Here is a 27,409-nt window from a genome sequence, read left to right as displayed (position 1 = left end):
ACAACATTCTGCAAAAGCATGAGAGGACTGACTTAAACCCGAAGGAACTTAACCAAAGGTCACTACTGGGCAACAGAGCCTTGCAGACATTACTACAGCCCTTACAGCCATTGAAATGGCCCTAGACTGAGGCATAGCAAAAGAAAAGGACCTGTCCAACGAGAATGCAATGAGTAGGGGTGGAGTCTCTTTTAAACTGCCTGCTTTGTCTCAGTCTATATTTGCTCTGATTTAAATAGTGAATAGTTCTCATTTATGTTCTAACCAGACACAGCTCTTGAGAGCCAAAGCCTTTCTTGCGTATCAGGGACACTTGTTTTAAGGAGAAGCTCTCTGAAAGCTCCGAATGATTCAGTGATTCCCCACCCAACAGGAAATCACCTTTCTTCTGCTGTAAATAACTTGAACCTTTTTTTCTATTTAAAAATAATATCTATTACAAATACCTTATGAGAGAGTTCTGCATAATCTGAAAACACATGAAAAGCATTCAAATACTATAGGAATGAAAACTATTAAACATGTTGTAGATAAATAAAAGACAGAGTTTGCATGTCCCTCTGCTTTCAGTACAAAGTTGTGATGAAGAGGCAGGTTCTGTAATTTTGAACAAAAATTTCAAGAAGATTGTATTTTCCGGGACTTTTGACTCCTATCTGCATAAACACACTGTCCTGAAGCTTTCCAACAAATGTCACCTGAAGTCCAAAGCATGTGACTATGGAACAGTGTAAATGTCCTCCCTGTGCCTTTCAAGATACTCAAATAGCGTCCTTAAGCCTTCCTACATTTGACTTCAAAAATTTCATAATGCAGTTTGTTCCTTACTTGTTTTATTTATACTTGCAGTAATTCTAAGAAAGAGGCTTGAAGACCTGACACTAAATTCTTAATGAAATACTTTGTGACTTCCATACAATTTTCCACTGAATTTAGATAGCCAGAGACATTTTTAGCTGCTTAAACAGAGGAGCAGTTGTCAGTGTCGTGTCCATCCTGGGGAGAGACTGTATTAGCTCCTGGGAAGACCACGCTGGGTTATCCAGAGGGAAGGGGAGCTGGTTTATGATGTTTTGGTGGGCTGCTCCACCAAACCAAAGTATCATTTTCGATCACTTTCTCTCAGAACCTTCCCATTTCATATGAATTAAAGAAATAAATCAAAGTTGCCTTCAAACATTTCCAATCAGTGTGAGCACGAGTCCTTAACAGGGTATTAGAGGTGCTGGGGGGATGTACGGGGTCAGGAACACACTGCCATTCCTCAGCACAGCAGGCAGAGCACTGATGGTGGTTATTGATAATTACATATACAGCTGCATGGTATTTTTAGTTATTGTTATGCTTACGGCCCTCGTTTTGCTTAAAGTATTACTAATCCTCCCTCTTCTTGATTTTCCTCTGTTACTTTTAGAAAGAAAGTTATTTACCCAAAGAGTAGAGTGGCAGCGGAGTCTCCTTCTTCATATTCATGCATCTTTTTCCTAGCTGCAGAAGATGTTTTGAACACCTTATTGTGCTTTCCCTCTCACTGTTTGGATGGCTGAGATGGAAAGGATGATAAAGAACCCTGTATTACAGACTCTCTGCAAAGCACCCCCAGATAGCAGTGATGTTTTTAACATTTTCTTTCTGAAAAATCTCTCTACCTTCTCTCCTCAGTCACATGGCCCTGTGCATTTACTATGAAGCTTCTAATCTTGCTTCAGTTAGACAAGGGACACATGCATCCTAAGTCACTTTTGTGCTAAGTGTTATGACACAAGCGAAAAATTAAAGCAAATGAACTGATCTCACTGTTCTGATGGTTCAGCTGTGGTTTAACGAGACAATTTCTCACAGTTAAAGATTTCTACTAGAAGCCAGAGCTGGATTTCTTCTGAGGTATTGGTGAAAACCATATCCATGCACAATACTGATCCGAAAAGTGGCTGCTGCTGCCAGCGCTCCAGCCCGGTGACACGGTGCCTCAGCGATGCTCTTTACTCTTCTCATCCCGCTACCAAGCGGCAACATCACCGCAGCCGACGGCATCAGACGGTGTTCTCACCGTGAGCTTCATTTGCTCATTTTTGCTGATCAGTGACCTCCAGCTGAGTTTTAGTACTCAGTAGATTATTTCTGCCTAAAAATGTAAATGTTTGTATGTATGTGCCAAGTAAAAGTATAGGGGCACAGGAGGGGAAGGGAACATCGATGCATATCTGGGTGAAATCCAGTAATTCAGCTGCCAAAACAGGTAAGCAGCTTCATCAAGTTTGCTCCCAGCTTCACACTTTTGAATTTCATCCTAGACAACAAACACCATGACAAGGTAAAGAAGCTCTGACTTCCAATTATATTATAAATAAAATAAATATAGTCATCTGGGCTGTATACTGCAGTTCTTTATATTTGTCAACGTCTTGATGAAACTAGTTGATTTGAATAAAATTCAAATACATGGAAATGTATTAGTATTAATTAGTCTGTCCTCAGCACCCATCTGATGTTTTTACTTGTTATCAGAACATCCACAGAAGTTGAACTGTTAAGAAAATTGCTCAGTGAAGAATGATTTACAACTTGAGTTTCCTTGGTGTCTATGTCTTAGCAAACGCTGATTTTTCTTACGTTTTTATTTTTCATTCTACACAGCACCATTCGATAACCGTTTTTTCTTGCCGAAAGTTCTTTTGTATTGTGTAATAATAGAAGAACCAGGTACTTGGAAATGTAGCAAACAATTGGTAACTAAGAGATCAAATTATCTCTATTTCCATTTTATCATTTTGTTCTTATTTCATAAAAACATAATTTTTGCCTTTATCCAAACACCGCTCACCACAACTGCAGCATGAAAAATCAATGTAAATTTATAGAGGTCTGAATGTACAATCCATTTTCCTCCACTTACACTTCTCATCTCTTTATTTTCTTTTCTTCATGACTATTCCATTTTTTATACTTTGATATCAGACACTTACAGTACAGGATTAAATTCAGACTATCCAAATTGGATATAATGTCCTTTACTGAGAAGAACTGCAACTATGTTACATTGGATCTGAATTATTTTTTATAATTGCTCAACTTCTTTTCACGTGCAGCAGAACTGAACCATTTCCAGTGAAAATGTAAGCCCCTTGTGTTAGGCACGGAAGAGCTTTCTCTTCCTTCCAGACCACTGGCATGCAGTAGTGCTCCGAGCAGCCAGCTGCCATTAAGCAGCATGGCTGAGGGAAAGATTTGCTAAGCTATTTTGCTCTTTTAGGAGAGACAATTTAAACTATAGATCTAAGAACCAGATTTTTCTGTTACACAATGCACACACATTTTCTGTAATGATTCTTATCAAGTCATATAGTACTTCCCTTGCAGAGCTCATGGCTCTTGTGATCAGTGCATTACACATGCTAGACAGAGAGATTTTACCCTTAGTATTTCACTTAAGCCAGGGATTGCAAGTAGGCTGCTGTATTAAATCAATTTTTTGGTTCTCATACAGTAACACAATAAAGTCATGTTAGGTTTTCCAGTACTGGCAAAGAAAGTTGAAACAAAATATCCATAGTCCGATTCAGATTTAAAACAGAATCAATGCAAATTTAATGCTCCGATCACAGAGAATATAAATAAAGGGTATTGGTGTTTAAGACAAACTCAGAAGACTAACTCCTATCTATTTAATATATGTAATGATATATTTCCCTGCCCACATGTGATCAGAACTGTTAAAGATTATTATGTAATGCATTTGGAAACAGGACATTAAAAACATACTTTTCTCCCAGTGAAAGAAAAACAGCAGTTCCTGTTAAAGTTTTTTGCAAGCAGGAGCCCCTCCAGCCATGCATCGGAGAGCTGGGGCAGTAACCCGTGCTGATGTGGGGGCTGCACCGCTGCGTTACCAGCCTGGGCTTCCTCCCCTCCCCTGCTTGCACCGTATTGCGACGTCAGGGCCTGATCCTGCCACCCGCTGCTCTGCAGCAGCTGAAGACGAGTCGACGTGGTGATGCATGTGTGCATGTGGGGACGGGCAAGTTTCGGCACGACCAGGTTGCTCCTCCTGTGCCTCGCTACTTAACCCGTGGTCCCAGCAAGCCGTGACCACTCCGTGCAAGTGGCAGCAGGCAAACTTGGAAAAACCCAAACCCGTATGACCTTTTTCTTTCTATTTCCCTCCAGGCCCGCAAATGAGTCCTCCTCAGTGCTGCCAGCCACAGAAGTCCTAGGGTGACAGCAACACATCACTAGGAGCAGAACAGCTCCACTTCCTCAGAGTTTTCCCTCCTTTTATGCCATAAATGCTACTATCTAAACTGGGCTTCCAGACAGAAAGCTGGTTGCTGTATAATACATTCATCTTCTTTCTCCCCTCTCTGTTGCCTGTATATTCACTGCTGGGTCTAGCCTCTAAGGAAGAGGTTACTGTCTGAATTAATGCCATGAGTCAGTGGGAATAGAGTCCAAAAAATGCAGAATTTTGCCCGTATTCTTGCTGTTAACACATTGAAGAGTATGTTACGCTAAAGTTCAGCTGCCAGCATTTTCATTTATTCTGACTCCTATTTCAGGGAAGTGCTGAGATTATTTCTTGAGCCGTCAAGGCAATTTCATTGGACCATGAAACAACTGAGCTTCTGTGCTGAACTCTTATCCCCAGCCCATAATAAGAAGTGAGACATAGCATATACAGGGAATAAGGTACAATTGAGTACATTCAGTTTATATTGTTTCTCAGAAAAGCTTTAAAGCAGCAGACTTTGGCTGTGAGACTACTTCTCCTTCAGTGTCCTCCCACCAAAATGACTACACAGCAGATGTTTTGTTAAGTGTATTTTCTTTGATACATCACCTTTTCATTGGGTTTTGCTGGTTTGATTGTTCCTGGATTACTTTTTTGGAAGACATTTTTCTCTTTTTCCTAGCCAAACTATCAATGAATGTCTTTAGAGAAAACAGACCTTTTCAGCAATAATTTGGTTGCTTTCTCTTGAGTTGAATGATATAAAACCTACCTTTTAAAACCTCTCTGAGCAACAGGGAGGCCTGAAAGGATTTCATTATAATATGATGTAAAATATGGGTCTCACGCAGTCATAATCATGCACTTTTACAGCAATTATTTCCTCTCCTGATTGGAAGAGGACTGTGCCTTGGTGAATCATTGTGAATATAAACCACGTAACAGTTCATTAAATCAGTATGAGAAAAGTAGTACAGTAAAACCAATGTCCAGACTGCAAATGAACTGTGGCAGCTTCAAAACTGAAAGTGGGTCAGCTGAGGTGCACACAGAGCGAGCCAGAAGCTCACAGAGGCATTTAGAAGATCATGGGCTGCAGCAGGAGAGCACTGGGACTACCAGCACAGCTACACCTCCTCCTTGCACTGACACCGTAGTAAAAAAAAAAACCCCAGCCTGCCCAGAGACATTGAATAAACTTGCTTTGTTTACACACCTTTAAAAAAAGATGCAAGGCGCAGTCTGGAGGATTGGTATCTGTTATCGTGCTTCGTCTTCAACTGCTGGTCATCTGCACGAACTAGCGAGAACTCCCATGGGCAGGGAAGCCAAGTCCACCTGTGTGGGATGATTGGGCCAGGGTGCTCTGTGGGTCTGTATCTCAAGGATGAGCTTTTGTGAGGATTTGCTGATGTCAAAGCGCTGTAAACAATTTTGGGCGTTCCCCTACCTTCCCCACAAGCTGCTTTCATGAGGCATTTGGGGGCACTGTGTCACACGCATGGCTGTGACTGAGCAGTGAGTTCAGCATTCGTAGGGAGGAACAGAGAGACACCCCTAAAAAGGCGGAGAGCTGGCGTGCTCATTTGAGCCTTCCCTCTAGAGGAAATCAGGCCAAAAACGACTTTTATCGCAAAAAAATCTCCAGAAATATATGCTGTGGTCAAGTGCCAAATTTGGAAAACATCAACCCCAACACAGGAATTTGGAGAAAAGTATGACTGCAAGGAAATACTTTCCCATAAAAAATGGTAAAATGCGTAGCTTTAGCTACCACAAAAGCAAAAAATGAAGACGCTGGAATTACTAAAAGACTGTTTGCCCAGTTGCAAGGGTTAATTTGTTTTTCAGTGATAAACTGAGCTGGATGGTGCCATAAACTGATCAGGAGCTTTTGTAGAGCTTTTTTTTTCCCCTGTGCAACAAGACAGACTGCAGACTGCTAATGCAGCTTTGTTTACACGTTCGGTTCAGTCAGCTGATGGCCACTGCCACATGTGAAGCGAGACACAGGTGATTTCTTCCCAGAAAGGGAATTTGTCCAGCCTTAAGCAGAGTTCCCTCAAGAGACCACTGGTAATGGCAGACAGCATTGACCTAAAAATACCTGGTTGCCAAAACAAGATCGTCTCATTTTCCTTTGCTGGTTCGGCCAAAAGTCAAGTTCATTCTTCAAATCTCTCTTTTTTTTTTTTCTTTTTTTTTAAGGTTCCTGTGAGCAGTGATTAACAATTCCTGTACTCATGTTGCGGCGATGGTGGTGTGATACCAGTGCGAGCGTGCCAGCTCTGTCACAGTCTAGACATGCAGGTACACATGATGTGCTCACACCCTGTCATCTGACAGGCCTGCAGGTAGCAGAGATGTATATCTCCTCAGTGAGTTTTAATAACCCAGGCGCTAAAGCTGTGAAGTACCAAGCACTTCCTACCCACCCACTTCTTTGTCAGATTAAGCCTAAATCTCTCTGAATGTGTGTTTCTTTGCTAGGAGAATATTTAGGATATATTTAAAATCTTTTCTCTTTTACAGCTGCACAATTCGGTTCACTTGTTTTAACTGCAAAGCTGTTTCTCAGAGACCAAGAATAATAATGTAAAAACTATGAAGTTAATTTAAGGTCTGGTGATGATGAACCAGTTTCAAGCAACTCTTCAGTGTTTCAGATGGACTCATCTTCAGACAGAGTCAGCTACAGCTGGGACACTTGGAGAAGTCAGCTCAGTTTTCAGGTGGTCCCTTCAGTCTTCACTTCTCATACTTTTCCTTGGCTTTTTTATTCTTCTCCACTCCTTTTACATCTCTGTTCCTCCTAGCTCTTTCTTCCCTTCTTATACAGCTTTATCCTCTCCTTTTTTCTTGCTAACACTGTCAGCTGCAGCCACAGCACAAGCGGAACTAAACATTTTCTGTGTCAGCCCTCCAGGAATGAGTAGTCTAAGGCCCAAGAGCTGAGGAAGGAGAACGCGAAGGACCAGAGCATCACAGTACGGCCACCTTTTAGTCATTATCCCAGCCCTGGTGGGTTTGGATTCCTCTAACCACAGGCCTGATCGTCAGTGCCCCTGAAGTCTATTTACAACTTGTTTAATAATTTCCACCAGCTGGCCCTTATTGAGAGTATCACTCAGTATTTATGTAACAATTTCATGTATCAAATAACATGGCAAAAAACTACATCCTAACCAACTTTATTGTTTTTAGGCTGATAAATTTTTGTTTTTAATTAACAGGCATTTGTTGTCAGTAGTTTTCCTCTGGAGGTTCTCAAAACCCTGTTGGGAACGAGCATTCAAACCTCCTTTCTCCCCAGCAGACTTTGGATCAGGCCCCCAGTGCTGAAACACAGTGTTTGAAGGTCATTTTTCACTTCTAGGATCAACAACCTGGAAACAAAGGAGTGCAATTAAAATTAATGTCCCACACGGTTTAACAATAATTGTGAATGGCTTCGAAACCTGACATTTCAACTGGGAATGTAGTTGATTTAATAACAACGAAAAAGCAACAATCACATGAGGACGCTGCAGTCATATGAGTTTTTTGCATAGTCAGTCACAGCTTTGACTTTGATATATGCTCCCTCTCCTTTCTGCCAGATGAGGGCTTAGTTTAAACAAGCCTTGTATCCCTGAGGCTATTGCCTTCACCCTTCTCCTTGGCCGGCAGTAGGAGGGAGGGTTGGACCCAGCCAGGAGGGTGCTGAAACACCGAGTCTGCATATACAAGATGCACAGGACTGGACATCAGAGCCTGCGTTACTGAGAGAAATGCTGGCTGGGGTGCTCCCAGTAGTGACAATTACTTACACAGCTAACAGAAAATGCTAGAAAAATGGAAGAAACTAAGAACAAATCAAAAAATAAAAAAGAGTAAGTAGTCACAGTTCTAAAATCTCCTTCTGTTGGCCAATCTCTTCCTTCTGTTGACAGTGCCTTGGACTTACAGACTTTCACATGTCCTGCCCAAAATAATAATGGTTTAGTGTTGCCCAACTTGCTGGTTCCTGGCTAGCCAGTGTCTCACTTGCCAGTGCTATACTTTGGGATCACTGAAACCACTACTGAACTCCTGTCTTGAGGACCATACTTGCGTCTATGCCACACCATCTCACCAAAGTTTGTCCTTTGCTGCAAACAAAAGTAAGAAACTTCATGAGGCTGCCAGGGTTGCAAAGAAATTCAGTTGCTGCACTGCCTGCAGAAGAACACCTGGGCTGGTGAAGCATGTTGAACTTGAATTTGAACCACTAAGTGCAGTGTTTGCCCCTCTGCCTGTATTACCCTACTCCTCCTGAGCCATTGGTTATACCTCATTGTTAGGGTGGGCAGCAAAGTCTATTTTTGCTTTATCTCTACACACCATGAAGTATATACAATGAAGTACTTGTCTGTGTATAGGTCATGGCAACTTGTGAGCTAGATATCGACTGGCCATCACTACCTATGGTCTATGATCACACCTCTAACCATGGGCACATTGTATTGTGCAACTGTGGTCGGATGGTACACACATGTGTCCACTAATGTTTAAATAACGTTTTCCTTAACAATCAACTCTGATCAGGATCCAAGTCCAGGGATGTGTTAGAACTGGCCAGTCTCCATTTAGTTTACAGTTGTTGTCCAGCATGTAGGGAGAGACACATGGTTAAGTAGTGATGGGTCCACCAAACGCAGTGAGCTGTTGCAGTAGCACTTGCAAATCAGGCTGGGGCAAGAGTTAATTTGGACTTCTAGAAATAGACGTTCCTATTTTAAAAACAAATTAAGTACAAAAATTGATCATAGTGCAAAACTAGTATAAAAATGCCTGCGAGGTAAATGGTGTGGCTCTAAACAGGTCTCAGAAATCCCAGGGAATGCTGAAAGCAAAGGGAGTGAGTCATAAGCACATGAGCTGAAAGAAGCTGAAGACAAAATCATGCATCTCTGCTTAATTCCATCACATGATGAGTCCTGGGGCCCTTCATTTAATCGGAGAGCAGAGCAGCGGAGAAACTTCATTCTCACTTCTCAGTGGGGACCGGAGGAGTTCCCGTGTGCAGGCACTGGGCACTCTCTGCTCCTCTGCGCACACTGAGCCGACGCAGGGTCTCCGGCACCATGAGCGGTGTTCACCGCCACCTCGGATTCCTGCTCCTGACCGAAGCGGTGCTGTGTGCTGCCGCCACACGTGAGTGTTTCCTTCACCCCGTCCTCTCTCCCTGCCCCTGCGGGTTTGACAGCCCAAGCCAGTGCCGTAAAAACAGCTGCTCCTTGCATGTGCAGCAGTTGCTGGTGCGAGACAGCTAGCTCCACCTCAGAATTGCCTGGCTCTGGGTAGAAATGTCACCTGAGCTGGAGAAATACACTGAGAGCTGTTCAGTTATCTATTTCCTGCACTCCACAGATACACAGAGCTGACCGGAGCTAAGCCTTGGCTCATTTCAAGAAATTCCTAACAATATTTCCCCAGCTCAAGCGTGGCTAGAAAGGCAGATGCAGAATGGACTTCTCCCAGGGTGCCCAGCTCAGCTGTGGCTGGGAGAGGCCAGGTCAGAGGCAGTGCTTCCTACCGGGAGACCCAGACCTGTGGATCCCCAACCTCAGGGAGACTGATCAAGGAATTAGATCCTCAAACCACGATGGGCAGGCAGTGGGCTGGTCCTCTGCTTCTTTCCAGGCCCCCAGCTTGACTCAAGTCTTAGGTTGACTCCCTGAGCTCAGAGCTGGGAACACAGAAATGAGATTTTAGGCTCAAATTCCAGAATCTACAGTAAGGAAACCGAAGACCTTAAAAGCTGGGGTCCAGCTGAGCATCCATTTAGCCTTGTACCTGTCTCCAATGGGAAACAGTAATGGATGTATAACCGGGCAAGTGTATACTGGTATTTCCTCAGGACACTTTCCCAGCCTCTGATGATTTATAGCACCAGAACTGCCTCTGTCAGATGCAGAGTCATTGTATTTAACAGTTTTTACTGGACTTTTCTTCCATCCGTTCATGCACTTGGGTTTTGATTGCAAGCCATGTATATTTTTGGCACACACAAGATCCTGCCAGCAAGAAATTTCACACCTTAACTGTGCCTTACATGAAGAAATACCTTTTATGCGCTTAGAACCTGTAACCTGCTGGTTTCATTTGATCCTCCTTAACTTTTGTACTTTCAGAAATAGTGACAAATTGCTTCTTCCTCCATGCTGTTCGTGATTCTGTTTTTATATTCTCCTCTGTCACCTCTTCTCCAGGCTCAAGACCCAGTCTATTTAGCTGTGCCTCATAAGGAAACAATTCTCTCCCTTTGTAGCATCCTCGCCACCTTTTTCTGTATTTTTTTCAGTTCTCTTATACCCTGCTTGACCTGTAGAGAACAGGGCAGCATACAGTATTCAACACATGAACACGCATGGAATTATACAATGCTGTAATGACATTTTCATCTTCATTCTCCATCTAGCCTTTCCCTAGTTTTTCAACTACCAGTAAGCACTGTATTCAAAACTGTAAAGCTACGAGATCTCATTTCTGAGTGGCAATAGCTAGTTTAGAGTCTGTCGTTCTATAAGTAAAGTTACATTTACCTATGCTGAATTTCATATAGTTTTATTCTTGAGTCATTGAGTCTCACACAGTCCTCCCCTCTACTACTTTAAGACACTGTCTTCAGCAGATTAAAGAACTTTACTGTTTACCTGTTTTCCAGATTATGAACATTTTAAATTATTTCAACAATTGAGAAAACTGGCTACTTATGCATAACTTTTGGTTCATATATCCTAACCAATTATTTATTCACGTGAAATCCCTCATTCTTATCCCACAGTAACTTAGTTCCTTTAAGTGCCTTTAGCGAGAGACCTCATCAAATGCTGTCTGGAACTCAAGCAGACTATAACAAGCAGGTCAGCCTTGTTCCCATGCTCTCTGGCTCCCTCAGCGAAACTTGAATATATTTGTGAGGAATGTGCTCCTTTTACGGCATATCATATTAATCCACTGTATCTGCTAATTCTGTTCTTCACTGCTGTTTCTACCAGCTTCTCCAATTTGAGCCTCAAACTTTTTGTAATCCTCTAAATCTTCCCTGGAAGTGTTTTTAAAGAGTGTCATGGCATTTGCCAACTTTCCTTTCTCGGCCACTGAAGCAGTTTTAAGCAAGATGTTACATGCTATGGTTAATAGCTCATTTATTTCATTCTTGAATAACTTCCATAATTTTTGAGCCATCCTATCTAGACAACTTCATTTTGTTGATTTGTTCTATAATTATTTTTTTTGTGCCAACACTTCATTTTGAGAGAGATTCTCCATCACTGTAAAGAAAAATTCTAGCACAGAAACCTCTTATGCTCCTCCTTTGTGAATGAAAATGTAAACTAACATATTTGACTTTCGTGCTATCCATTTACCTTCCCTGAATGCTTCTTTTGTATCTACATAATCTTTTGGCCCTACAGACTTTCTGGCAAGCTATCCACTACTTTTGTATTTGAAAAAAAGATTAATTAGTAGGTTTTATGTTTTTGCAAGTTGTTCCTCAAATTCTTTTTTGCCCTGCTTTATTATGTTTCTATATGTACCTTTAGAAAGACTACATTATTTTCTGTCTTCTTAGCTTCGCCATAACATCAGCCTTTTTACTTCTAATACATTTTCATCCTCTTTAGCTAGGTCATCTTTTTATTGCTGTTATTCTAACATTGGCTTTCATTCTCTCATGGCTAACACACTATCACGGGAAACACTGAGCTTCTTGTCTTTGCTACATTTTTCACCAAAATGAAAAACAGAATGAGAAGAAGAAAGTCAATCAGAGTATAAGATCTTTTCTCCTATGATCACCTCACCAAAACTATTACAGTAATCCGCTCCTTGGAGTGTAATATTACTCTATTTTGAACTGAATTGCTCTAATTTTGGTTATGACCAACATCTGTTCTTGAGTGTTTTTCATTGTTAAAGAAATACATTAAAGCTTTTTGTTCCTTTAAATTCAGCAGCTGAAAATCTTCAGTTCCGTGTGTTAGAGAAACTAGTGCTGAAGTCTTTGCTCATCTGAAAAAATGTCTTTTGTCTTGTCCTGAAGCTTGTGAAATGTTTTATATTAGATTGAAATAAACAAAGCACATCAGGGAGGCACAGAAATGCCTAAGGAGCTTGTGATTTAGAAGGAGTGATCACAATTATTAACAAAGCTGGACAAGAAAATGACTTCTGAATTCAAGGATTGTTAATGAAAATTCAAAATTAAAAACATTTATAAAATTAAAAGTGTTCCAGCTCTTTTTGATGAATTGAGCATTTGGGAAAAAAACAATGATTGAAATGTTCTGATCTAACAAAATCCAAACATTTTTATTCATTAAATAATTTTTAGATAAAATCAAAGAGAATGGGAAAAAGAAATTAGGAAAAATCCCTAGCCACTTACTTTCAAATAAGATGACGCATGAATTTAATGACCTAAAATGTAATTGAACTTGATAAGCCTTTGTGAAATACTTTTATACTTTGCTAATCTGTTTTTTCCTGAGAAAAGTTTCTGAAGGACATTACCCAACTCTTCTTCTGACCAAGACTGAAAACAATACAGCATGTGATACAGGCCATTAAGTAAATACCAGTCATGATGTTATGTTATGCTTTGCTCAGATCAAAATACATTAAATCTGCAGGGAAGACTTGATTCAAGTGATTTAAGTGAGACTGTGGGGAGTTCCTGTAGGAGCAAAAGACCATGAGAGAATATGTCTCTGAGGGCAAAATCTGTTTTACTTGAACCTTTCAGTACTCGAGACTGGGGAGACAGCTACCAGCATCAGTTCAGAGTGACCATTAGGATGGGACTGGCCAAGGGATGTCCTTCCTGCCCAGCAGAAATCTCACTGGGCAATAAAACACCAAGAGAAAGCAGCTCCTGCCTCTTCTTCAGTGCTGTTTCTCTGGTTCTCCCTTGCAGTAAAATTAGGAGTCACATGCCCATAAAGACCATGCTTAAACTGGCTACACCTGTTCTGTGCCTTTTCCAAAACTGGGAGATATTCCAACACAGCCAGTTACTTTACAGCACACAGGGCCATTCTTGCCCTTCTTACAGGTCTCCGCATTTTCCTTGAAGTCATCCAACTCTTCGTTGCACTTGGGTATAAATCTCAGAAGCATCCAACATCAGCTACCTTTAAAATAAAGCCATGAACAGCAGAAATCCTAACTCCCTTGATGTTGTGACAGAATGGCATGCCTAGCAGTTAGCTGATTAACATGACAGAGTTATTTAAAGCCCCCAGGCTTTAATGGAACTCTGCCTATGAGCCTACTTACAAACATATTTTTATGGCATCTTACAGTGGTTGACATGTTCCTACAGGTTACTTGGATATTTACTTTGCTTTTCATTATATGTACTTCATGACAGAAAGTGGGATCCTAGAAGGCCTGGGAAAAGTTTGAGCCCATCATTTGTAGTAATATGAGAAGAAAGAGCTTATTAAAGTTACTTAATATCTGAGCCATTTTAAAGTAATAGGCATGAAGCTAATACGTTTTTGTTGTTATATTATAAACACATTGAATTTACTATTCAGCTCTAAATTTCCTTTTCTGGAAATACCAGCTTCTGTTACAATTGGTTCCACCCCTCCCACCCAAACCACCAGCCAACTCACCAAAGAAGCTTCACTGGGTCAAAATTAATTCCTGGCATAACTTCCATTAGAGCACAACTCAGACACAGAGTGAACTTATCCTGTTAGCCTTTTACTCATAGATTTATTACCAGGCAAGCACAAAGCAGTCAGCAATCAAGCAACCTGTGTACAACTAGCCTGATTGTTGCAGGGTTATGTCCATTCACACAAACAACTGCTCTGATATTGTCAAAATGTTGTAAACCTTTTTATTCTTTCTCTGCAAAGCTTGCAATAGTGCAAGTAGAAAAACGTCAGTCTGTCAGTAGTGGAATTGTCTTTATGTTCGTTATAGTTGATGTGTTTATAGCTGTGATAAAATTCTGTAACTTTCTACTGGTGAAGAGATTTCTAATCAGTACAAGAATATAGCTGTAATAAGAAGGCTGTTCAGCACAAGAGCAATGTCTTTATAGGGTGCTGGGAAAAATGCTATTACGTTACATGTTTGTTTTTCTCTCTAGGGTTTCAAGATGTGCTGAGCCATGGAAGAACTTCTGTCACATCCTACAAGAAGCTACAAGGCTGGTCTAGTGATCAAAATAAATGGAACGAAAAGCTTTATCCTTTCTGGGAAGAAGGAGATCCCAGATGGAAGGACTGCTGGAAAGGTGATTGCACATAGGCATTTCAAAGACACTGAGAAAATTGGCCAGAAAACCCACCTCATTGAAGAGTGCAGGTGTTATAGTGCTTTTTCACAGATGCAATATCCACCACTGCTGCAAGGAATAGCAAATTAGAGATGATTGGCTTTGGTACCATTCCCAGTACATTGTCTGAGGAAGCAGAACAGTGAGTTGTTATGGTGAATGCTTTCCCATGACTCATAGTCTCAGACATTAATACTTATCAAGACATATTGATGACCAGGGCTCTAGGACAATCCATTATTTGAAACATGTCCTGGAGGACAGGTAGCTTCAACTGCTACCTCAGTAGGGCACTGTGGGCTTCAGTTTGCCAACTTCAGTGAAGACCCTGTTTATCATCACCCCATCTGAGCTGAGGTCTAAAGGCTGCATCCCTGGGGAGAAACAAAAATATTCTCCTTTGGAATATATTGACCCCCATGGGTAAAAAAACATATTCTTAGCTCTAAGAAGGAAATGAATGACAGACCAGTAAGTGATGTGGGGGGATATGATGAGTCCCTCTGATTGTTCTAAGTTGAGGTTTTGATAAGAGTGCAAGTGACTTAGGAGCACAAAACCCCTTGGAAACAGAGGAATCAATAAAGCATTTCTAATGTAAATAGTGCACAGCTGAAGGTAGCTGCTGCTCTGATGCATCCTTTATTGCACTGAAGACCAATTTTCTTTTATACAGGTGGAAGGGTGACAGCCAAATTGGACACTGATAGCCCAGCACTGGTAGGATCCAACGTGACCTTCGTTGTGACTCTCCAGTTTCCCAAGTGCCAAAAAGAAGATAATGATGGCAACATAATATACGAGAGAAACTGTACCCAGGGTAGGTAAAGGCAGTCTCCCTGCGCTATACACACATCTGACTATGGTGCTGGTGTGAACGTGTCATGAATCTTTGAAAACATCAGAGGTGCACTCTATGAACAACAGCCATGTTGCTTTTAACTGATAACTACACGCATGTCTAACCTGTGCCACACCAGTTTCTCTCCTCAGATCACTGTGGTATTTTCACTGTTCTGCACCCACTATATATAATGACCAGGTAATTTAAGATTTGCCTTCACTATAAAATTGCCTTCCCAAAACAGTGATGTTAATTTCACTTCCTAACAAAACTGTTACTGCTTTTCAGCTCAGTCACAAGGTTGCACAGTTACACTGTTTTCTTCCAAATTTATAAAGCTGTCAACTTATAAAATTGAGATTTTTTTTTTCAATTAGGAATTGTAGAACTCACTAACCATCATCTGCATCTTGAAAAACCCTGAAGAAAGAGTAAATCTCACATTCCCACATTTTAAGAATTAAAAACAAACAAGAAAATAAATCATTTTAAAATCAAGCAATCTTTTGATCAATCACCTTTTTTAATCTTATTTACAGTTACATGGAGCAAAAAAACTATCATCATTCCAATGTTTGAGGCTACCAGATCTAGAGTGAAACAGGCTGTTGTACATTTCTTCCTCTGAATTCATAAATGTTTGACAAGGTTTTTTACTGATCAAAGCAATTTCATTTCAAGACATATCAGCAATTTTTTTGTCAGCCTGAGTTCTACTTTTTGACTGTCTAATGTTTTGTTAACTGCTGATATCCATTCTCTACTTAATATCTGTTGTGCTGTTTGGGGAAGGAAGCTGTCCTTTTATTATTTAGAAAGGAACTGAAATTCATGTCTAAGTTATTTAAAGGTGCCATAGAAAACTTTTCTGACAAAACAAACTAAGTCACTTCCTCAAGTACTTCCATGGCTGCTATTTCTACTTAAAATTTTAGATTCTGCTTGCCAAATGTTCAGGTAGCCCCACTAACTCCATTGAAAGAGTAGCATCCTGTGTAGTCAATAGCAAGTTTTCAGCAAGCAATTTAAAATCATGTCTGGCCCATGAGACAGTAAAATTTTTTTAAGCTTCTAAATAAAACAATGCCAAGCCAGAACAATCTGGTGTTTACGTTAAAAACCAGACAAAGCACAATCTTAGAAAACCAAATGTCAGTCTAAAAATACCCCACTTAAGCTGTTGTTTAAGTGCAATAACTGCTATAACCTGGGGTGCCTGCCTGCTGTTTCCTGACTTTCTGCACATTTCTCAGTTGACCGGGAACATGTCCTATTTCTACACTTAGATCCTCCAGCTTCCCAGGATCAGCAAGACTATGTCTACAACTGGACTGAATGGATCGACAACTGTGGCTGGGAAAACTGCACAAGCAACCACAGCCATAATATATTCCCAGATGGGAGACCTTTCCCTCATTATCCTGGCTGGAGAAGAAGGAACTTTGTCTATGTGTTTCACACGTTTGGTTAGTACGGCAACATATCCCTGGGTTTGGCTAATGCTACAAAGCTTATATTCACTCTGTACACTAACTCATTTGTCGAGTATGTTTTATTAAAAGTTCTTTAAAAAGGATTCCATGCTCTTGAGTGGAGATCCCAAATTCATTCCCTGCTTTCCAGAGAGGCTATTAGCTGCTCGCTCTGGAAATCACGGATTACCAGGAGATTCTCTTTCTTCTGCATTCACAGTACTACCACTGAAGAAGATTAATTTCCTTTCAGTAATACTCAAGATCCTTTCCTAGGAAAACAGGGGGTCCAAGCAGTCAGTCAGATGTTTTGTTGACTGCTCATTGCCACTTCAGATTCTTAAATTTAAGAGAGACCATAGTGCTGTATATCTTCTGATCAGTTTAACGGTGCAGCACTCCTTGCCTCTGGGGAGGTGAAAACTGCCACTGACTGTGTGGTACTGATCTGGTCACAGATGCTGATTTTCAGTATCGGTTGGGCTATTCCTGACATTGGCTATGTACTAAATCTTAGTATCCTAAGTTAGCTTGGCTAAATCAGTATTACCATCAATATCAGCATGAGTAATAATAGTAATGTCCCAAATTTTGTGTAGAGGTGATACTATTTACCTACCTCAATCAGCTGTTACAAAAACAAACAACCAAATGTATACAAAGGGCTCTAGGGTATGAAGCAAGAGGTATTATACCTTCTTGCTACACTGAAAGCATACAAACACAAGATCACTTAAAATGCCTAAGAGGTAACACCATCCACTACATAATCCTAATGACTTAATGTAATTGCTTTGGAAAGATGTAGATGCCTTGGCAAATTCCTCTTAGGTTAGCAAAATTTGGGACACCTTTCTGACACCTTCAAAAAACCACAGAAATAACAGGAGTAAATACATTGTAAATGTATTCAGTCCTCCAAAAACACCTGCCAGATAACTGAAAGACAATTCCAAACTATTCATTTTGATTTAGACAATCCAAGATTCACAGAGGTATTGCTTCTCTTAAAACAACTCATAGCTAGGCTGAAGGGGTAAACATATTATAAGTTCATGTTCTGTTTCAGGTCAGTACTACCAAACAACTGGACGATCTTCAGTGATGTTTTCAGTCAACACAGCAAATATCACTCTTGGCAAACATGTGATGGCGGTATCCATTTACAGGAGAGGGCACTCAGCATATGTTCCAATTGCAACAGCAAGTGCCATTTATGTTGTAACAGGTAAGCATGCTGGAATAAATTGTAATAAAATACTAGGGGTATTTGTTGTTTAGGTGTTAGAAGAATTCAGCACAAGCATCATCTGGCACAAAAAGACGACATTGGCATGAGAAAGGTTTTTAATATGAATGTGGAATCTCTGGTAAATTGCCTTGAGTAGTGTAATTTACCTTTGTATCTAGCTCAGTTGTGATGCCTCTACTTTGTAATGAAAAATGATTTACGAGAGGAAACACAATCTTCCACAGATGCCTGTGATTCCTCATTTCTTCCCATACTTTTCTGGGTAACTGTTTCCTACTGACATTCACTCCTCAGATCAGTAAATCGAGTTAAAGTAGAAACCCGTGTTAATGTCTTGCATTCTGACTGTTGCTGTTCAGGGACTTTGGAGCTGTTTGTTGTTTGCAGCCAGGTATGTATGCTTTATTTATTTACTTCTTTTTTTTCCCCTCCAGACAAAATTCCAATATTTGTGAGTATGTTCCAAAAACATGACCGCAACATCTCAGACTCCATTTTTATCAAAGACTCACCAATCACATTTGATGTGAAGATCCATGATCCCACCTACTATCTTAATAACTCTGCCATCTCCTACAAGTGGAACTTCGGAGATGGAAGTGGCTTATTTGTAGCCAGCAGTTCCACTACATCTCACACCTATACTCTGCAAGGGAACTTCACTCTGAATTTAACTGTCCAAGCCATTATACCTGTACCTTGCCAGCCAGTAACACCCACTGCAGTACTGCCCACCTCAGCAGGTAAGAGTTTATTGAACAGCAGTGGTATTAGGAGCTATGCTAAAACTCTAAATTCTGGTATTTTAAGTTCGTACCTTTAGAAGTTTTACTGTCATCAATGAAAGAGCTGCAAGGCTCTGCAAACCCTCTATAAATTGGTTTAGAGACAGAATCAATAAGCATAAACTCTTCTATGATTCTACGGTAGGCATCACTTACACATTTAACACATTACATATCCAGTTCTACTGCAACAGTGACAGCATACAGAGGTCTTCAGATGGACATGCAGTACGTATAAATTTGGTTTTACACCCTCTACCACACCAGGTCGAGTGGCTTTAGCCTTGCCTACTCAGGTTCATCTTCTGAGGTAAGATGTAAATTTTAGGTGAGAAAGAGGTATTTCAGAACACTCTTACAGTCAGTTCCTTTCTGGTTTGCATTAACTTCCACCCAAAATTAAAAGAGATTGGATTGAACTAGAAGAAACTTACTCATATTCCAAAATATGGGATTTCCACATGGCATTAACCCAGAATGGCTTTTCCACTTTAAATTTATGCACTATCATATTTCAGAATAACCTTCATTATGTTCAGCATTGGTTTGTCATCTCAGGGGGTTTTAAGGTTTGCAAAAGGCCTGCAGTTTCACCCTGGGTAGTTATAATGCTACTACTATTAAATTATAAATGTGGCTATATTTTTCAAATTTCAGAATTTTAATATGTGCTTTTACCAAAATGTTGAGTGAGAATGAAAATGAAAGGAAAGATATAATTTTCACTACTTCCCCTCTTCATTTTTCCACTAGCTGTAATGTAGAGCTATGGGAAAATACCTGCTATTAAAGAGAGCATTTTAAACCTTTTATTGGCCTTTGGATTTCTTCTATAATTGATTTGGCAATTTTAAAGAAGTGTTTAATTATATCACACCTTTCAGTCTCACTTTTATTTCACAGAGATGGGTGACTAGCAATGTGGCTTTTAGAGTAAGGCTACCCAGGCCACTCCAGGGTTCTACAGCTGGGCATGTGTATTTTCTTTAAGCCTTATTACTGTGATCCCATACAGATACACACGACTGCACAGCTGCAAACCAAAGTCACTAATGACCTATGTAATGAATGCAGTTGAAATATATGGCCATGTTCAGAATACCTCTAAGCTGAACAGTTCTAAAGCTGTGTGTCTGTTCTTTCTCCCTCAACTCAACAGTAACGACCGGAGTATCTTCTAATTCAGACACTTCTACCGCTGTCGAGTCAATGGAAGATAATCCTGATGGAGGCTGCCATATTTACAGAAATGGATACTATAGAACTGGTATCTCTATCGTAGGTAAGGATGTAGGTCAACACCTGAACAGAGGAATGGGGTTAATAATGTACAACAATGTATGGTAGAGATAATTTTTCTTTAGGCTCCGTTTTATCAAATACCTGAGACCCACAATAAGATCTTTATCTTGGACCTAGCTGACATTTTTAAAGATTAATGTACAGACAGCTAACTGGCTGACTTTGGTCTCTTTACATGCTCTGCCAGGACCTAGCAGCAGAGGTTATAGCCCCTTGGTTTCAGACACATGAGGCTGGGCCTTGGTCTGGATGCCTGCTGATGACTGCCCCCATGCTACATGTGGTGTTTCCAGGCACCTGGGCTGGAAAATGGCTGGTGGGGATGTGCACCATATCACTACTTTCTGTATCATCAGCTTCTGAACCTGCCACACCTGAAGCATACCGGCCTGGGGGGGGTCACATAAGGTTGAATTGACCTTGGCATGCACAGAAGTCACAGGTAGTGGGAAAGGGAAGTAATTGTAAAATAAATAAGTAAATAATAATAATGGAAAAATAAAGCAGAGCAGAAAGGAGCAGCCTTACCGGGAAAGCACTGGAAATTTTCTCAGCTTTCAAACCCTTCAAGAGGAGTGCTAAGAGAGGGAGAAGGTTATGGAAAACAAGACCTGAACTGAGCATCAGCCAAACACTTGAGGTTCTATACACACAGACTTCAGAGCTTGTCATGTGTCCTACCATTGACATCTGTTTCCTCTCCCAGAGGGAATCCTTGAGGTAAATATTATTCAGATGATGAGCATCCAGATGACAGAAAGTCAAGCTGAAAACTCACTGGTTGACTTTGTTGTTACCTGCCAAGGGAGGTAAGTGTGTGAATGAAACTGTCAATCTTCCCTCTTTAAAAATAATTAGGTGCTGGAATGCTGTCTGCCCTTAGATGCAGCTGCATCAACAAAAGTTGGGAACTGCAGTGTTTCTATTTCTTGACTGGAACTAAAGATAATGCAAGCCTCATTTGTAAACTATGGCAACAGAGGTTATTGCCAGGCTCTTAGGATTCAGAACAAATGTCAAGCTTCAGTAAAAATAAGAGAACTAGACAGTGGGGAGAAACAAGTCTATATTTTCCTGGCCAAGACAAGATTTCAGCACTTACTGTAAAATGGGAAGCAGTCTACTGAAATTGGAAGGAAACCCTTTCTTTTTGGCCATGATTTTTGACACTTAGAGTAAATGGGTGTGTCCAAGCAATTTCTTGGATAGGAAAACATTGCACTAATACTCCTAGCTCCTAGAAGGGGATTAGAGTTGAGAGGACTGAGAAGTACAAGAATCATCTTGGTAATACAACTGGAAAACAATTAAACTCTTTTTAGCTAGCGTTTACATTTTCGGCACATGATACTACAGATAAGAATCTGCATTCCTTTCTTAATGATGTGTATTACAGGTAACGGACTTTATAATCTGATTTGAGGCAGGTAATTCTTTGATCACCATAAACTGTTAAATGATATGTAAAAGAAGCAGATAATTTTATAGATTTTATATATCCATTTTATATATAATCCACATGTATGTATATAGAAAATGTATAGGTATATATAAAATACACATATAATGTATTAGTAAAACCACTCTTAAATCACTATAGTGCCACTGATTTCAGTAAACAGGCACCAGCATAAAACTGGGGCATCAGTGCAATGTGTCTATGAACTGGGTTAACAGGACTCCACAGATGTAATGTGTTCTCTCTTCCCATACCAGTCTCCCCACAGATGTCTGTACAGTAGTTTCTGACCCGACATGCCAGGTGTCCAAGAGTGTGGCATGCGACCCCATCATCGTCACTGATGAATGCCTACTCACCATCAGGAGAGCTTTTGAGGAACCTGGAACATACTGTATAAACATCACCTTGGGGGATGACACAAGTCAAGCCCTTGCCAGCGCACTGATTTCTGTAAATGGAGGTGAGTCCACACAGAGCAGATGTGGGTTGTCTGTGAACAGCTTCTCCCTGTGGTCATTTCCCTGCAGTGGGGAAGAGCACAGGAATTTATATGGCGTTTTTATTATGCCTGGAGGCCTCAGCTGAGACTGTGCCAGCTTGTGTGAGAGTCCATGCAAAGATAAAGGACGATTCTTTCCCTACGGGAATTTTAGATGTTGGAACTTGGTTTGATTTATGTTTATGATCCAATGAGTATAGTAATTACACAAACCCTTCAGTATTACAGAATATGAACTGTTCTTAAGCCATAATGTATTTTTCCACAGAATAACTCTGTTGGGCAGAAAAGCAGGTGGGGGACATGCCAGCCAGCCTACTCGACACATGGAGAAACAGAGAGGAATTCAGCTCACTTGAGACAGAACCAAAGTCTGCAGCTGAGCTGACTGCCCTGGGCCCTCTTTGTAGCTCATTGACCTTGACCAGGTTTCTATTTCTACACGAGGATAAGATGAATTAGGTTCTGGAAAGATCTGTGTAACATTCATTGACTACAGAGTCTGCCCAGGGTGACTATTTCAGAACAGGAGGTTTACCTTTGACTGGATGAGTATCAATGTGTCTTGCTCATGGTTGCCCAAGCAGTCTTTGACAGACCCAGGTATTAAACTGAGCCTCAGTCAGAAGTCTAAATGATCATGCTGTCTCTCTGCTCCCACTCCATTGCCCTCCTGACCTCCCACTGCAATGTCATAGTGACTCTTCTCTACCAGCCAAGCAGCTGACCCTTTGCGGTCATTTGCCACAGTATTTTTGGCTGATTTTATTTAATCTGGGTATAAATTTAGCTGTACCAAAATCAGTTCATGATGACTAAGGCACAATGCCTGACCTGTAAGTGCATTCCAGCTCCTAAAGGTGAAAATAAGCATGCAGTAGGATTTTTCCAAACTGTATTCAGAGGCTAACTTTAGCCCAATAAGGCTGGTCTTCCTAGATTTCCTCCAGAGGGCAAAGCTAAGTTGTACTTTGGGGCTTCCACTATAATCAAGGCAGAATTAGGATCTAAGAGACGTTGCTGTTTTGAGTCACCTTCTGGAGGAGCCCATCTAACATTTGCAAACATTTCTCATGTGCCACAATTTTCCACTCATTTTTCAAGAGAAGGCAAGTATTTATGAATTTCTGAAAATCCCATAATTTGGTGCCTGAGTATTTGGTGCCTAAACATTGGGCCCTTGAAATTTGGCAGGACTGTGCCTGAGTTATGTAGGCATTGCACAAAACATCCACTCTTAAATTGCTTAAACTGCTCTTGAGTGGGTTACTGTCCTATGATTTAGACCCATCCCACCAGTATGTGTTGCTTTGCAAACTAGTCCAAGGACCTACCTCATTCATAAAATAAGGTAAATCCCTAGAGTCTCAGCAAAAATACTGTGTAAACTAGGAATGAAGTCAAGCCTTCACAAACAATTGTATCAACAAACTGAGAAATATATGAGGCACATGTATGAAGTAAATGGTAAACCCTGATTTGATATCTCAATTTTCATAGACAGCAATTATGAATCAATAACTGGAAAGGTAAGCCAACACGCACCTCTAGGTTACTTCATTGTATAAACACTGTTGTTAAAATGAGGACCAAGAATGTGTCTCAGTGTCAGTAAACTCGATAAGGGTACAGCCTGTGGACTGGAAAATTAAGATATTTAAAAAGAATACTTGTGATGATTTGGCTTCTTCCATCAGATACGATGGAATTAGGAATAGATGTGAGTGAAATGGTTGATGGCAAACCAGAAGGCAGAGTTCAGTGACAGGCAGAGCCCAAAGTTAATTTCCCAGAATGAGCACATTAAAAAAGCAGAGCCCTCAGCTCTGGATAAGGCAAACAAGCCTAAGTCCATCAATTTCTTAGCCACACTCTGCCATCTTAGCATATGGGACTGCAACAAACAATAACATTTAAGAAACTCCTTTCTATCCCCTTTCCCCCTGGCCATCATTCCTAAGAGAAAGCTGAAGCTGATTCTAACATTAAAGCTTATAAAGCGACTGCATCTCTTGTACTCGCAGTGTAAATGTTTCCCTGGCGTAGCAATTGGCAAGGAGCGAATTAGCTGCACCTCATGGGGTGCCAGCAAGACCCTCTGTTCCCTTCCATGCTGGAAGGGCAGCCATGTGTCTCAGGAGCATGGCTCATACGAGAAAACCGGCAAAGCCCAACTCACATTCTGGTGGAACCGAGAATTAAACCAATTAGGATGTGAAAGCACCACCTCCTGCCAAAGTCACTGACCTCCAAAGCTTAGCATATTAGAAGTACTAAATGTACTTCAATCTTTACAGCAATCAAGTAAAAATTACGTTTTCTTTAGAAAATCTCTCTCACTGTAAAAAAGAGTTTAACTTTTAATGAAACTACTTTCTGAACTCTAGGATCATCATCAGGAACAACAGAAGGTGTCTTTATCTTCCTTGGTTTGTTGGCAGTGTTTGCCGCCATTGGGGCTTTTGTCCTTTACAAGTAAGTTGCTGGTTTCTAGGATTAAAAACGGTTCAAGGAACTGTCAAAATATTAGTTTAAATTAACACAACCAACAACTTAGATTTCTATTAGCTATATTTTTGTTTCTTTTTTATTGTTGTTCACAAATATTCTGGCAAATATTCAAGAAAATCAGATTACTGGCTTAAGCCACAAAACCACTGGAAAACATGCAAATGTTAAAGACTTTCATAGAAAACTACATTCTGTGCTCATAAGCACAAACAGTAATACTAGAAGGCCTGGGAACTGCCTGGGAAATAACTGACAAATAAATTCTTTGGGAAAAAGGTGCTAGGCATGCAGGACAGTAGTTAACAGAAGCACATGTTACTGCATTATTAGCTTGGATGTTTCTCATGAAACTTTAAGACTGCACCAAGACTCCTGAGTCAAGAGTATGCTCACCCTTCACAGTCAGTGGTGAGAAAGAAACACCTCCACAGAGCACCAGGACTCCACTAAGCAACGGAGCCTTCTCATTAACCAGGCCTTAGTTACCATGACTGACCTATGGCTGTTAACTGTTAGATGGGATCGAAGAGGGAAGGAGGAGAAAGAATATATGTTATGAATATATGATTAATTTTCTTACGCACCGGTCACATGCTAAGTGTGAACTTTCATTTAAATGTCTTTCAGCAACTAACTGTGCACATTCCTTGCAGGAGATACAAGCAATACAAGCCTATTGAGAGAAGTGCAGGACAAGCAGAGAACCAGGAGGGACTAACTGCTTACTTCAGCAATTTCAAAGCAATTTTCTTCCCTAATAGCACTGAGAGAAATCCTCTCCTGAAAAGCAAACCAGGCATTGTTTAAATGTTTAGTCTAACACTGACTATTAGATTACGTACAGAACTCATATCTGAACTGTACTTTGATGGGGTTTTCTTGTTGTTATAAAAAAAACAGGGGGTAAGGTGAAAGCACATATAGATGGAATGGTAACTTTTGGGGGCTTGGTGAAATTAGAAATATTAAAATAGTCCTTCATAGGAAACAGTAAGGTAGTTTTGAGCACTCGCTGTTCTTGCTTGTGATCTAGGATACACTCTTCTGAATAACTTACAACCCACTCTCCCTTATCTGGGTTTTCTTACTTCTAGGTTAACTACCTGCAAAACTAATCAGATCCATAATCTGGAGGGGGAAAACAGGTTAATTTAAAAAAAAACAACAACAAAAAACAAAACCCAACTGAAAAACAACTTGTAAATACTTAGTCTTAAATAGACAGTCTGGTATAGCTGCTTGCTGCCTTAGCAGGATTCATGCCTTTGCTAGAAAGACATGGGGGGCAGACACATGTTATGTCTGTGGAATGAAACGTGCCATGGCCTATTCCCAGGCATTGGCACTGAACCACTGACACTGTTACACTGTTCAGGAGGTCCTAGCACAGTCTTGCCCCAGGCGGGCTAGCTCCCCACCAAGCAAACCCCAGATTCTGGGAACCACCAGAGGCACTGTTCCCCACCAGGAGTTTGGCAGCAGCCACCCTGTTTTGCAGGGTTCAATAGCATGGATGCAGCTCATTATATGCCACTTGGCCTCAGGGCCAGAAAACAGGGCTGGACACATTTAGTTTCCTACTGGACATGGCTACCAGTGCACAAGTCTCACTACAAACTAGACCACAGACACCCGAGCAACAAGATGAGGCCCATCTGCTTGGCTCTCCCTGTTGAAACTTTTACTCTGAGTCCCATGTAAAATCCTTAGATGCAATTGCTGATGCCATCTTTGTCTCCTTTGTTTCCGTTGGTCTTGGAGACACTGGACTGGCACCACTGCTCCCCAGAGGGCAGATGTGTGCTCCATGTACAAGGGTCAGCAGAACAAGGGTTCTAGCAGGAAGGGGTAGCATTCAACTCCCTTTTCCCCTTCTCCTTTCATTCCTCTCTCTCCTGCTGTAAAGATACATTAATTTCTGCTTGCTCCTCCATCCCTCTGTCTTTGACCACTTCATCAAATAAATGAAAACTGCAATATAAATAAAGCACTCTGCTCCAGTTTCTGCTTTTGCATGATGCAGCTTAGAAAGCATAAACTTCTGCAAAATGAATGTGCCTTCACTTGTTTACTCTATCTGCAATTCTGTGTTAAGAAAACTCACACTGAGGCCTTTCCCAAGTGATCTGGTCTTCTAGCCATACATGCTCATCATTCTGCATTGTGGCGTTTCACAGCATGAGACCAGAAGCGAACTGCTGAGGGCTGGATTACTGGATGATGAGAAAAGGAGAGCACCTTACTTGTAGATGGGAAGAGGTTGCTAAAAAGTTTCACTGAGATGAGAAAACAGACCAAAAATGCTTTAAATACTTCATTTTCCGTAAGAGCCTTGCTATTAATATTAAAGGTTATAATCAAAATGAAATTAACTTTCATCTGGGGGCTGGGAAAATGACCTTACACAATCCATTTCTAAACACTGAATTCTTTGAAGATCTGTATTGCAATATAATTAGCTTATTTACTGTGTCTTGGAACATCTCTGATACATATTGTTCTCAGTTCCTGTGGCGATATATAAGCATAAACGTATTTTCCTGGTATCTTAGCAGACCTGTCAAACGCTCGTCATTCGTAATCTGAATCTAGTCTTCACTACCACTTCCCCAGTGCGCATGGACACCTTTAAATGACTTAAGGATATAAAAAATGCAGATTCCAACATACCTGTGAGATTAGTTCTAAAATTCAACAGCCTCTTTTCTTCTTCTGTTTCCAGGTTCTCCA

The 27,409-nt window shown here is 40.7% G+C and overlaps 1 protein-coding gene across 1 annotated transcript; it reads left to right on the top strand.

Moving 5' to 3' along the window:
• Positions 1-9,137: 9,137 nt before the first annotated feature.
• Positions 9,138-27,230, top strand: GPNMB (glycoprotein nmb). Its single transcript, XM_052800115.1, has 11 exons — positions 9,138-9,403; positions 14,364-14,510; positions 15,229-15,372; positions 16,683-16,862; positions 17,938-18,096; positions 18,555-18,863; positions 20,065-20,187; positions 20,914-21,016; positions 21,924-22,129; positions 24,556-24,643; positions 25,333-27,230. Exons 1-11 carry the CDS (start codon positions 9,334-9,336, stop codon positions 25,484-25,486), a joined length of 1,683 nt encoding a protein of 560 aa, XP_052656075.1. The 5' UTR covers positions 9,138-9,333; the 3' UTR covers positions 25,487-27,230.
• The last annotated feature ends 179 nt before the right edge of the window (positions 27,231-27,409 follow it).

Source organism: Harpia harpyja, chromosome 1, assembly GCF_026419915.1.
Source record: "Harpia harpyja isolate bHarHar1 chromosome 1, bHarHar1 primary haplotype, whole genome shotgun sequence".
NCBI classification, from domain to species: domain Eukaryota; kingdom Metazoa; phylum Chordata; class Aves; order Accipitriformes; family Accipitridae; genus Harpia; species Harpia harpyja.
Note: the sequence above shows the minus strand (reverse complement) of the source record. Positions and strands in the feature narration are given on the sequence as shown.